At 46.5% G+C, this 12886-nt stretch overlaps 6 protein-coding genes across 6 annotated transcripts; 5 read left to right on the forward strand and 1 right to left on the reverse strand.

Annotated features, from left to right (window-relative positions):
• Positions 1–26: 26 nt before the first annotated feature.
• On the forward strand, positions 27–1241 carry RAD51 (recombinase RAD51; the record flags this gene model as incomplete). The annotated part of the gene is made up of 1 exon (XM_037282476.1): positions 27–1241. The coding sequence occupies one exon, from the start codon at positions 27–29 to the stop codon at positions 1239–1241; it is 1215 nt and encodes a 404-aa protein (XP_037138371.1).
• A 278-nt stretch (positions 1242–1519) lies between these two features.
• On the forward strand, positions 1520–3490 carry HG536_0B05620 (tetratricopeptide repeat protein; the record flags this gene model as incomplete). The annotated part of the gene is made up of 1 exon (XM_037282477.1): positions 1520–3490. One exon carries the CDS (start codon positions 1520–1522, stop codon positions 3488–3490), a length of 1971 nt encoding a protein of 656 aa, XP_037138372.1.
• Positions 3491–4161: 671 nt separating this feature from the next.
• PRX1 (thioredoxin peroxidase PRX1) lies at positions 4162–4920 on the forward strand (the record flags this gene model as incomplete). Its single annotated transcript, XM_037282478.1, has 1 exon — positions 4162–4920. One exon carries the CDS (start codon positions 4162–4164, stop codon positions 4918–4920), a length of 759 nt encoding a protein of 252 aa, XP_037138373.1.
• A 353-nt stretch (positions 4921–5273) lies between these two features.
• SEF1 (Sef1p) lies at positions 5274–8768 on the forward strand (the record flags this gene model as incomplete). Its single annotated transcript, XM_037282479.1, has 1 exon — positions 5274–8768. The coding sequence occupies one exon, from the start codon at positions 5274–5276 to the stop codon at positions 8766–8768; it is 3495 nt and encodes a 1164-aa protein (XP_037138374.1).
• A 422-nt stretch (positions 8769–9190) lies between these two features.
• On the forward strand, positions 9191–11431 carry HG536_0B05650 (uncharacterized protein; the record flags this gene model as incomplete). The annotated part of the gene is made up of 1 exon (XM_037282480.1): positions 9191–11431. One exon carries the CDS (start codon positions 9191–9193, stop codon positions 11429–11431), a length of 2241 nt encoding a protein of 746 aa, XP_037138375.1.
• Positions 11432–11520: 89 nt separating this feature from the next.
• On the reverse strand, positions 11521–12498 carry HG536_0B05660 (ribose-phosphate diphosphokinase; the record flags this gene model as incomplete). Its single annotated transcript, XM_037282481.1, has 1 exon — positions 11521–12498. One exon carries the CDS (start codon positions 12496–12498, stop codon positions 11521–11523), a length of 978 nt encoding a protein of 325 aa, XP_037138376.1.
• Positions 12499–12886: the final 388 nt, after the last annotated feature.

Genomic DNA, 12886 nt, shown 5'->3' on the forward strand with positions numbered 1-12886 from the left:
AACAGTTGTGGTTTGATCACTCTTAGATGTCGCAAGTACAGGACCAGGTATTCCAGGATACACAATTGGAAAATCCGCAGCTATCGCTGATGTCAACTGCTCCAGCAGATCCGTCGTCGCTATCAGAAAGTCAGGTTCAATTTGCAGGAGCCCAGCGAGCCGGGAGTGAGGAATACGTGGAGTCTTCAGAGGCGGTTGAACAGCCGGGGTCCGTTGGAGGTGGCGCTGGAGGTGAGACGGAGGGTGTTGAGGAAGACGATGTGGCGTTGGTTTCGTTTGTTCCGCTAGAGAAGTTACAGATCAATGGTATCACCAGCGGAGACCTCAGGAAGCTTCGGGAAAGTGGGTTACATACGGTGGAGGCGGTGGCGTATGCGCCACGCAAGCAGTTGATGGAGATCAAGGGAATTTCGGAGGCCAAGGCGGACAAATTGCTGAACGAAGCGGCCAGGCTGGTGCCGATGGGGTTTGTTACAGCGGCGGACTTCCACATGAGACGGTCGGAGATGATCTGTTTGACTACTGGGTCTAAGAATTTGGATACGTTGCTTGGAGGCGGTATTGAGACTGGGTCGATTACGGAGCTATTTGGTGAGTTTAGAACGGGGAAATCGCAGTTGTGCCATACGCTCGCGGTAACGTGTCAGATACCGCTGGATATCGGTGGAGGAGAGGGGAAGTGTCTGTATATCGACACAGAAGGTACATTCCGGCCCGTGAGGCTGGTTTCGATCGCTCAACGGTTTGGACTGGACCCTGACGATGCGCTGAACAACGTAGCGTATGCTAGAGCGTATAACGCGGACCATCAGATACGGCTGCTGGATGCAGCAGCCCAGATGATGAGCGAGTCGCGGTTCTCGTTGATCGTGGTGGACTCCGTGATGGCCCTATACAGAACTGATTTTTCGGGACGTGGTGAGCTTAGCGCGAGACAAATGCATTTGGCAAAGTTTATGCGCGCCTTGCAACGGCTTGCGGACCAGTTTGGCGTGGCCGTGGTGGTGACAAATCAGGTTGTCGCTCAGGTTGACGGGGCTATGTCCTTTAACCCAGATCCGAAAAAACCTATCGGTGGCAATATCATGGCTCATTCTTCTACAACAAGACTGGGATTTAAGAAAGGTAGAGGTTGCCAGAGGCTCTGTAAGGTGGTTGACTCACCTTGTCTCCCTGAAGCGGACTGTGTGTTCGCCATCTATGAAGATGGTGTCGGTGACCCGCGTGAGGAGGACGAATAGAGCATTTCTGTAGTATCTTTGCAAAATATATCTGTATTTGCCCTTGCGCATTTTTTTTAAGCATATTTTGTCTAGTGACAGGATTTACTGGCGCGTCGTCTTTCGAAGATTCCCGTAATACCTGACCACATTGTAAAACCAAACGGAAGAAACATGGCTGAACTATAAAAAGATAGCTGTTACAGAAAATGCAAGGCCTTTGAGGGCTGTTTGAGGATTAGAATTGACTTCCATTATCGGTACCGCGGATCCTTGCTAGCTGGCCAAGCAAGAGGAAGATGAGTGCTGCAGCAGACGGTCGCAGCCAAAACGTGGAGACAGTGGCTATGCATCCATATAAAAAGCATTTTTTAGATTCTCAGAATCACAAGCTCGTCGAGCCTGGCAGCTCTCGACCGGATGCCAATGTTTCTGATAGACCCACTCTTGCTTCTTCGCCGGTGGGTTCCGATGAGCAGTCGTCCACGTATGGTTCGGTAGTTTCGCTCAACAATTCTTCGCAACCTTCAGATGTGCGGAGCCAGTGGATTCAACAGATGGGTCCTCCGTCGAATGCACACCTTCGGCAGCTTCGCGTTTCCCCGGAATCGACGAACTCTTCATCTGAAGACATCCAAAGAGCATCGCTATCGCCATCTAACGTTTCCAGCCAAACTAATGGCACACAGGTTAACAAGCGAAAGTCACGGTCAGTGGACCTGTCTCATATGTACCTAATGAATGGAAGTCATGATACTCAGCTTACTTCGACCAACGAGTCAGTGGCAGACATGTCCCATCAACTCATAAGCAGATACCTCGGTCAAAATGGCAATACGTCATTAGTTCCGCGACTAAAAACCATCGAAATGTATAGGGAAAACGTCAAAAAGTCGAAGGACGCAAATTTGCTCTTTCAGTTCGCCCAGTACATCCTGCAGACTGCTCTTACCATGGAATTTAACGATACCCCTGCAACAACAGCTTCTAAGACCGATGCGATTGACCCAGCAGAGCTTAAACGAAGCTTTCTGAAAGAGGCCCAGCATTACCTGAGAAAACTTAGCGTGAAAGGCTACGCTGATGCTCAATACTTGTTGGGAGACGTATATGCCTCGGGTGCTCTGGGGAAAACGGAGAATAAGGAGGCTTTTACGCTATTTCAGGCAGCTGCCAAACACGGTCACATTGAAAGTGCTTACAGAACTGCATATTGTTTTGAAGAAGGTCTCGGCACAACGAGGGACTCCAGGAAAGCTCTTGAGTTTCTTAAATTCGCTGCAAGCAGAAATCATCCATCCGCCATGTACAAACTAGGCTTATATTCTTTTTATGGACGGATGGGGTTGCCGACAGATGTCAACACAAAGCAGAATGGTATAAAATGGCTTTCGCGTGCGTCTGCGAGAGCAAACGAACTGACATGCGCAGCTCCTTACGAATTGGCTAAGATCTACGAAGAAGGATTCCTCGACATCATCATTCCAGATGAGAAATACGCTACTGAGCTGTATATCCAGGCAGCTTCGCTGGGACATGTTCCTTCGTCCACCTTACTCGGACAAATTTATGAATCCGGAAACAAAGCTGTCCCGCAAGATACAAGCTTGTCGATACATTATTATACGCAAGCGGCATTGAAGGGAGATCCCGTAGCCATGCTGGGACTTTGCGCATGGTACCTGCTTGGGGCGGAACCGGCGTTTGAGAAGGACGAGAATGAAGCATTCCAGTGGGCACTCAGGGCTGCTTCTGCCGGGTATCCGAAAGCACAATTCACAGTAGGTTACTTCTATGAGAAGGGAAAAGGATGCGAGGCGAACATCGAGAGCGCGTATAAATGGTATGGGAAAGCCGCCAAGAATAACGATTCTAGAGCAATAGCGAAACTAAAACAACGAGAACCGCCCAAGGATAAGCTTGAAGTCTCATCCAAGAAGAGACAGAAGAAATCGATGAGTGTGTCCACACTAAATATATTCAAGAGCCTTGAGAGTGGATCTTCAAAGGAATATTTCAATTCCGAAGATTACAGTCAACTAAAACCCACTAACGGCTTATTTACCGATGCTCCTGTGGAGTCGGGAATCTTTACTCAGGCGCCTAACTGCAGCAATACCAAAATAAGTCAGACCCCTGGTGCCGAGGCATCCAAGGCCCCGAAGGACAGTAAAGAACAACCGCATACACAAAAGTCAAATGTTAAGTCGAGCTCTGGCAAAGGCAAAAAGAAATCGGAGAAGAATGGTAAGAGTTGTATATTGATGTGAGGGGCTAATAGCCAACGCCATCAGATAGCATCTTCTCGGGGCCGTTTCGTTCAAGCTGAATTATTTCACTTTATACATTCTTAAACGGATAGAATTATTTAGCCTTCCACATGCGTGTTGAGCATTATCTCCTATCTTATGTATAAAATGCAGCAAAAATTATGAATAGGTCTGTGAACTGTACTTTCAGGAAGCAAAACAGATGAACCGATATTACCTCCTCCATGCTGTGAGCCATCTGACTGTATTGCTCAACCACTTCGAGCATCACAGTATCCTGAAGGACCGTGGCATTTGAGCTTCCCTATTTGTCCGCTTACAGCCAGTCTATGTATGTCCTACGGTCAAGAGGCAGCTAGAGGAGGTCCTCAAAATTACAACATAACATAACAAGATATCAATAGTGGCCGAGGATAAGATTCGTTATTTCCAAGTGTCTGTCTGTTCATATGGTTCAAGCTGAGAGAACAGTCAAATAGCCGCCAAGGGTCTTAAAAAGTCACTATGTAAGGGCTGCCGTTACCCGCAGTTGGACCGATGTGGCGTCTATCCCTTACTTTGGCCTCCACAGTATAAGAGAGCATTCAATTCAGTAACATTTGCAACAGCCTCAGTTCTTTAGAACTCTGCCCGGAAGCCCAATTCGTCTAGTGACAAGTCCTAACCGCATTATGTTCTCCCGTGTTTTGTTCCAATCCAGAAGATCGCTGATTCAAGGACAACAGCAGCAGCCTTTCAAGGTCGCTGTCAGAACCTTGAGAACCTTCAAGCAGGAAGACCAGCCAAGGTTAAGAATCAACTCAGTGGCGCCCAATTTCGATGCAGACACTACACATGGAAAGATCAATTTCCATGATTACCTTGGCAACTCGTGGGGTGTATTGTTTTCGCATCCCGCAGACTTCACGCCTGTCTGTACCACCGAATTGGGAGCTTTCGCCAAATTGAAGCCCGAATTCGACAAGCGTAACGTTAAATTGATTGGTTTGTCTGCTGAAGATGTGGAATCGCATCGGAAATGGATCAAAGATATCGAAGAAGTAAACAAGTTAGACAAGTTTACGTTCCCAATCATCGCTGACGTCGACAAGGAGATTGCGTTCCTTTACGACATGGTGGACGAAGAGGGTTTCAAGCAGTTGGGCAAGGCTCCTCCCGTCGCCACCATCAGGTCTGTTTTCATCATCGATCCTTCTAAGAAGATCAGAATTTCGTTCACTTATCCGCCCTCCGTCGGCAGAAACACTTCCGAGGTGTTGAGAGTCATCGATGCCTTGCAAAAGACTGATGCAAAGGGTGTCGTGACACCGATCAACTGGCAGGAGGGTGAGGATGTCATCATCCCACCTACCGTGTCTGACGCTGAAGCCTCCAAGAAGTTCGGACAGTTCAAGAAAATCAAGCCATATTTGCGTTACACTGAGGCTTAATCTCGTATTCCGGTAGCTGGAGGAGTTAGACTCAGCAGTTAGGATAGTTTTTTATACATTCTTTTCAACAATGCAGGACGGCGGACCGGGAGATGGACGAGCATTGCGAAAGTCAATACGATCAAACTCCCAATGGTCTTCTTGCCAGTAAATCGGTCGCCAGGACGCTCAGTCGCCGGTGTCAGCTTTATATCTTTCTTCTTTGATAGAAGCATCTTTCTTTAGATTTTCAGTAGACAAAAGTAAATCGATCACATCATCCTTACATGGATCAAGGAATGAACTTATTGTCAAGGGAACTTCCAAGCAAGCCACGGAAACCTAAGTAATCAATATCACAGGACTCAAGTATCATGAGTACCCCCACAGGCCTAAAGGAGGAAGGCCGGCCAATAGCGAAGAATCCCGAACCAATACCCTCAAGTACCGAGACCGAACTGCGGCATATTAAAAGACCATCGACTCCAGAGCTTGATTCAGAACTTGTCAGATTAAACAAACAACAGAAATGCAAACTTGAGGAGATCCCCAGTACTCCGTCCGGCCAAGCGGAGCTTAGGTCCACTAATGGCAGCGGAGCTCATCAAGGTTCCACCGGACATAGACCCGTTACATCGTGCACACATTGTAGACAGCACAAGATTAAATGCAATGCCAGTGAGAATTATCCATCCCCGTGTTCTCGCTGCGAAAGAATGGGTCTTCATTGCGAAATCGACCCTCAATTCAGACCCAAGAAGGGCTCTCAGTTGCAGAATCTACGCAGAGACGTTGATGAGCTAAAATTGAAGATTGAATATCTAACGAGAAAGGAAAGCCTGATAACAAGAGCCCTGCAAGAGAGCGACATGGGTAGAAAATTAATCAAAACTTTGGAAGCGATAGACGTGTCAAAACTCAGCCAGCTATCAAATAAAAAGCCAGAGAAGCTCAGACAGCGGCCGCTGAGGAACAATGTACTACAGCACCAACAGGTAGACAGAAAAGTTTCGGTACAAACATACTTAGCGAGTGAGCCACAGCTATTACAGGATGATCCGAAATCTTCGGCAGAGGCGTCCTTGAAGGATTCGCACAGTATCACAAGCGATAAGACAGCCAAGCAGCCTTTCCTTTTAAATGATTCGGCGCCTGCAAACAATAATAGAGATTCCCTGCCGCCTGTTCTCCAGATGGCGTTGCAAAGAAACACATCAGCGATAGGAACCCCTAGTGAGTATTCTGTATCTCATAACGTTAGCCCTTCTTTATCGCCGCTGAATAGCTCCCATTCGATTTCGAAGAAAAGTGAGGCTAGTAAGTATAGAGACGAAATCGAAGGGAACATTGCGCATAACGATAACGATCCATTGCCTCAAAAAAAATTGCCTGTAGTTGCAACGACAAATGCTATGCCACTTTTACCGTCTCCTTACGCAAGCATTGATGAATTTGTCATTGGTGATGTTAGAATTTCCATCGAGAAGGCAAATGAGCTGCATCACATCTTTGTTACGAGATATCTGCCTTACTTCCCTATTCTAAGCTCTAACTCTGCTACGGAACTTTATTCTCAATCGCAATTTTTATTTTGGACCGCCATTTTAACTGCCTGTCTCTCTGATGTCGACCCATCCCTCTACATGAAACTTTCCTCATTAATCAAACAGCTCGCCATCGAGACCTGTTGGATACGTACGCCAAGATCAACCCATATCTCACAAGCACTGTTAATTCTCTGTATATGGCCCCTCCCTAATCAGAAAGTGCTTGACGATTGCTCCTACAGGTTTGTCGGACTTGCTAAATCGCTTTCGTATCAGTTAGGACTGCATAGAGGGAAATTCATAGCTGAGTTTACGAGGACACAAACTTCGATGCCCGATGCTGAAAAGTGGAGAACTAGGACTTGGTTAGGCATTTTTTTCGCTGAGCTTTGTTGGGCAAGTATTTTGGGATTACCACCTACATCGCAAACTGATTATTTAATAGAAAATGCTCGGTTCGGTCAAGATGAAGAAGAAGACGATAATCCGGTTAGCAATAATCCTTCGAAAGATATTGCTGATAAGGAGCAGGCGCAGGCAGAAAATGGCAAAGAGGGCTCAGCTTCTTCTGGAAGTCGTGAAACAGATTACCATGATGACAAGAAAGGATTGGAAGACAATTCCAGACAGAAATCTGAAAGACTGCCGAGAAGCTTCCGAAGGTTAATTTGTCTCGCTAACTTCCAGGCTAAGCTTTGCAAGGTTATGGGGTCCAGTGTAGTGAGTCCAGATGGTCTCATGGAGCCACGAGATAGAGCAAGTTCTTTAGCAATATTAGAAAGAGAGTTAGAACTACTTGACAGGAAGCTCAACTTCGAAGAGGATATTTGCGTTCACATTTACTACCTATATGTCAAGCTTATGGTTTGCTGTTTCGCCTTTCTTCCAGATACCCCCACTGAAGATCAAAGCCAATACGTCACGGAAGCATATTTGAGCGCGACCAAAATTGTCACTCTTCTTACAAATTTGCTTGATAAGCAGCAGCTTATCGAGTTACCGATTTACATCAGGCACAGCGCTACCTTTGCTGCCTTAATCCTCTTCAAACTGCAGCTCACGCCTTTGCTATTGAACAAGTATTTGGATTCTGCTCGTCAGTCGATTGTCACTGTCCATAGACTATTTCGAAACCAGCTTAGTGCATGGGCGACCGCGGTTGAGAATGATATATCGAGAACAGCTAGTGTCTTGGAAAAATTGAACTTCGTATTAATCACACATCCGACGGTATTTGTTGAAGAGGAAGGGATCATTTCTCGCATGAGATCGCACCTCACTGATTCGCTATTTTACGATTTAGTCTGGTGTATTCACGAGGCTAGAAGGAGAGAAATGGATCCTAAATACAACGAAGAAGCGATGCTTCGAGCTGCCGAGAAACAGAAGAAAAAAGGGAATGGTGGTCGGTGGACGCTTGACAGGAAGCTTCACCCATTACCCTTTTATAACCAAATTTCTAAAGAAGATTTCGAGACAATAATTCAGACTACACCTAACGGCACTACGATCACGAAATTGGTGCCAACCAAGACAGCGCTCAGGCACGCCAAAAAACTGGCCAAAACGAAAAAAGATTCCAACGGTGCAATTGTCGAAATCAATGGTATTCCGCTTTCCATGTTGGACGAGACCGGAAGTGTCAGCTTAGAGAATTTTAGTAGCAATCCGAATAGTGATTCATTGGCGTTCAAAGCAGACAAGTTATCGCAGGCCTCAAAGATCTCCCAAGCGCGAGAAGCAAACATTGCCGCTTTAGGCTCAAAGGGTGCGGCTCGTCAGTTTGCGAGCTCATATGCCAATGACAGACTCGCAGAAAGTGACAATGAAGATAACCATCCTTCCAAGATTGATACGCCCACGATCTCCTCCTTTTTAAATGACACTACCATGCAGAGATCGAATAGTACTCCCCCGGTTCAGCCCACTGCGAGACTCAGCCGTGTCGGCACCAACTCGCTGTTTGTAATGAACAATTCACTGGCTTCCAATCTGTCGCTGAATAGATCCTTCTCATTATCGCAAAAGATGCAAACGCCAGATGCTGCTGCTGCTGCTTTAACCAACAGTGTAACAGAAGCAAAACCACCGCTGAGAGGGCAGGACAGCTTCCCAAACCTCAACTTGTTTTTGCACAGCGGATCACCAAACTTCGACCCAGCAGGTGTCAGCAGCAGTGCAAACACCAACAAAAGTGCAATCGGCCAGCTTTCTGATCTCGAGAATTTCTTTCAACAGCAGAGTACAGGCTGGATCGAAGGAAACTCGATCAATGACGATTTCCTTGGCTGGTTCGACATGAACATGGAACCTGAGTTCTGAGTTTTCGATTGCCCACTCAATGCTACCGTCGCAGTGGGACACCATTATTTATTTTATGTATTCTTGGCAATGATTTTACGATTTTATGCAATTCGGATGATTTTAAAGCTCGAGAGTAATCTCGTCTGAATAGCACTATCGCCTTCAGGCATCCGAGATATCTCATCCATGAGGCCTCTCTTATACCTCGAATCTCATTGATGGTGAATCTTATAATCTGGAGAACTGGTGTTGGATCTGATCTTCAGGACAGGAGGGTAACGCCATACCAGATTCGATAGCGAAATCGTTCCTTAGAAGAGTGGATTCAGTCCTGGTGGCTCAGCTAACAACCTGCTATATATTCCAAGGTTTAGCTACTCGAATTGTATCTGGTATCAAAGCAGTAGTACTTCTGGGAAGTGTGAAAATTTGGCTCGAAAATGCTGAAACGATGGCTCAGTAGGTCGAGCAAGAGGAAATCCAGTGCTAAGGATGATTCCGATACGAGTTCAAACTCAGTCGTGGAAGTAAATTACCATCATGAGGCTGTTCAATCTACAGATTCTTTTCTAAAGCCAGTACGGGGAAAGTCCATGAGTAAGAGCAAGATTCCCTCCGCGGTCGGTTATAATCAGACACAGAGTTCTCAGTCCAGCGATAAACGCAGTGTTTCTGAGCAATACACTGGAAATGATACTGCGATTAGCCTGCTAAGCACTTCGTTAGATACAGCTTTCGATGCAAGCTCTCCCGGGCTTCTATTCACGAATGTAACCGAGAGCATGCCATTTGGCGATGGATCTAATAAGGTATTTGGATATGAAAACTTTGGGAACACTTGTTATTGCAACTCGGTATTGCAATGTCTGTATAATCTGACTGAGTTCCGGCTGCAGCTGCTGCAATATCCGGAAAGAGATCCCACAGCAAAAAGGAAACGGAAGTCTGAGATGCCGGGCAATAAGCCTAGATATTTCACGGAGTCGAGCTTCCAGCATGTTAACTTCGGACATGAAAGCGGGGGCAATGGACACCACCACCATCATCACGATGCAAGAAGCGTCGACGCCAACCACGGCACACTCAATGGCAACAATCGTATAAATGGCAAAGATAATGAACACAATGGAGGTCCAGACGGCGAGGACAGCAACGAACGACCAGATAGTAAAAATAGCAATGATGGCCATAAGCCTAACTTCCTGCAAAGGCGAAACTCTTCCTTCCTGTTCAGGAAGCTTGACAATACAACAAAGGAGAACTCTGAGACCCAAAGTAAAGAAGCAACTGGGCCCGTGCATGCGACGCTCATGGCATCGGACGCCATGAGCGAAAAGCTTCATGAAGAGTCACGAAATGTAATAGTGGGTAGACCACTTACAGTAACCAGCTCATACCCCGAAGGCAATCAAACTGCTACTGGCACCGGGACAGCAATCAAGCATCCCGGGTCTGAACATGTAGCTAATAACATAGAGGCTACCCAAGATACGGCAACTCAGCAGAAAACTCACAAGGTTTTCTCTAGTGAACAACGGAAGAAAGCTGCATTGATACGAGGGCCGGTGTTGAACATTGACCACCAGCTGGACGAATCCAACGTTTCAAACCTATATTACGGTCTCAAGGATATATTCGAAAGTATTACTGAGAACCTGTCGCTAACCGGGGTGGTCTCACCAATCTGCTTTGTGGACACACTTAAAAGGACCAACGTCCTGTTTAATACTACGATGCACCAGGATGCCCATGAATTCTTGAATTTTCTCCTTAATGAATTGAGCGAATTCATACAGCAAGACATCGATAAAACCACTGATCCCGCAAGAACATACACAAATTTTATAAACAGCCTCTTCCAGGGAACGTTGACTTACCGCATCAAATGTTTGACGTGTGATAACACTACATCTCGGGATGAACCTTTCCTAGATTTCCCAATCGAGGTGCATGAGGAAGAGGAGACCGATATTCAGGCGCTTCTCCAGAGCTATCAGCAGCGCGAAATGCTCTCTGGTTCCAATAAGTTCTATTGTAATGAGTGTTGCGGGTTGCAAGAGGCTGAAAGGATGGTTGGGCTGAAACAATTACCTCACATTTTGGCTTTGCATTTAAAGAGATTCAAGTACTCAGAGGAGCACAATTCCAACATCAAGCTTTTCAATAAGATCCATTATCCCCTGATACTCAACGTTTGTTCATCCTTCTGCTCTTCAGTGCGCAAGAAATACGAATTGGCCGGCATTGTGGTGCATATGGGGGGAGGACCCCAACATGGGCACTACGTGTCTCTGTGCAAGAACGACAAGTTTGGCTGGTTACTATTCGATGACGAGACAGTGGAAGTCGTCAGTGAGAGTACCGTGCTCAAGTTCATAGGAGACAAAGAGTCTTTAACCACGGCATATGTTCTGTTTTACAAGGAATTGATTGACGAAGAAAAGTACGCTAAAGAGGACGATAAAAACGAATTTGAGGAGAACATCGAGCAGCTGATATCTTGTGATGACCTTATCAGATTGACGTCCCAGAAGGCGAATGCACAGAAGATGGCAAGCGCTGCGGTAGAGGAGGCACAAGAACATGATAAGGACGAGATTCACTCGGAACGTAAAGGATCATCGTCATCCTCAAAAAAGTCAAGACCTAAATCAAAGCTGTTTAATTTCATGAGGAGTTGAAGTCACAGTTCATTTTTATCATTATCAGAGTTTATTGGTAACACATAGACTAAGGGAGTAAATAGATAGATCATCTGCACTGATCCAGTTCACATTGGAGCATGTGTGAACAAGTACGAAACAGATTCACCGTTGTGCAATCTTCTAATTGCCTCGGCAAGCGTCGGACTGATATCTATCTGATCCAGTATATCAAGGTCCAAGTCTACCGGCACCGTATTCGTGCAAACTATTCTCGACAGTCTGCTGTTCTTCAGCCTCTCTCTAGCGGCCCCGGAAAAGATCCCATGCGAAACAATCGCAATGACTTCCTTAGCGCCGTGGTCCAGCAGCGTATTCGTAGCTTTGACCAGAGTACCACATGTATCTGCCATGTCATCAATCAAGAGGCACGACTTCCCGGTAACATCGCCCACTAGCACCATTCTCGAGACTTCGTTTGCCTTCTGTCTTTCCTTGTGAATCAATGCAAAGTTCAAGTCCAGCTTGTCCGCCAGAGAGGCCACCCTCTTCGCACCGCCAGCGTCCGGCGACACAAGAATAGCGTTGGCGAGGTCGGTCTTGGTCCGAATGTAGTTCAGGACACTGGGTTCAGCGTACAGGTTGTCAACCGGGATATGGAAAAACCCTTGGATCTGAGAAGCGTGTAAATCCATCGTTATGACGTGATCACAGCCCGCGGTTTGCAGTAGATTCGCCACCAGTTTCGCCGTGATTGGAGCTCTCGACTTGTCCTTCTTGTCCTGCCGGGCATACGGGAAATTAGGAATAACTGCCGTAACCTTCCTCACAGAAGCCGTCTTGCAGGCGTGGATCATAATCAGCAACTCCATTAAAAAGTCGTTTATCTCCTGCTCCCCGGTCCCCGTTTGGATAATGTAAACATCCTCGTCACGGATGCTCTCCCCAATGGTAACAGACGTCTCTCTGTTCGAATACTGATACACACCCACCTTCGACAACGGAATTCCCAGTCTCTTCGCGATGATTTCAGCCAACTCCGGATGCGAGTTCCCAGCCAACAACTTTATACTGTTCGAAGACATTTCTTTTCGTTCCGTATCCATCAACCAACGACCAACGAGTCCTAGAGCATCCAAACAGTCAACCTGGCATGAACTATGGCCTGCAATAGGTGGTCTTCAGCTTGTAAAGCCCACTAGCTGGTGTCTTAGAGAAGAAAATTTGCAGGTCACGTGACCGTCACAAACCTCCATCGCATCAATCAGTATGCTGGGAACTGGTCGAATAAGGCCTCTTTGGGCTCCAGATCGACTGGTATTTGGTCTGTTACGGACTTTGTTAGCCTTTATGGTGTTTTACTCTCTTTAGGCTCTCTCGCTGGACGGATTTGTAAGGCGAAAACGAAGCATCTGAAGCTCTTATCGCCCAACCAAGAAAGTGTAAAACGGCTTGAAGACGACGGTTTACTGGATCGTGAGGGCTTTGGAGTGT

The sequence above is a fragment of the Torulaspora globosa genome, chromosome 2, assembly GCF_014133895.1.
Source record: "Torulaspora globosa chromosome 2, complete sequence".
In the NCBI taxonomy this organism is placed as follows: domain Eukaryota; kingdom Fungi; phylum Ascomycota; class Saccharomycetes; order Saccharomycetales; family Saccharomycetaceae; genus Torulaspora; species Torulaspora globosa.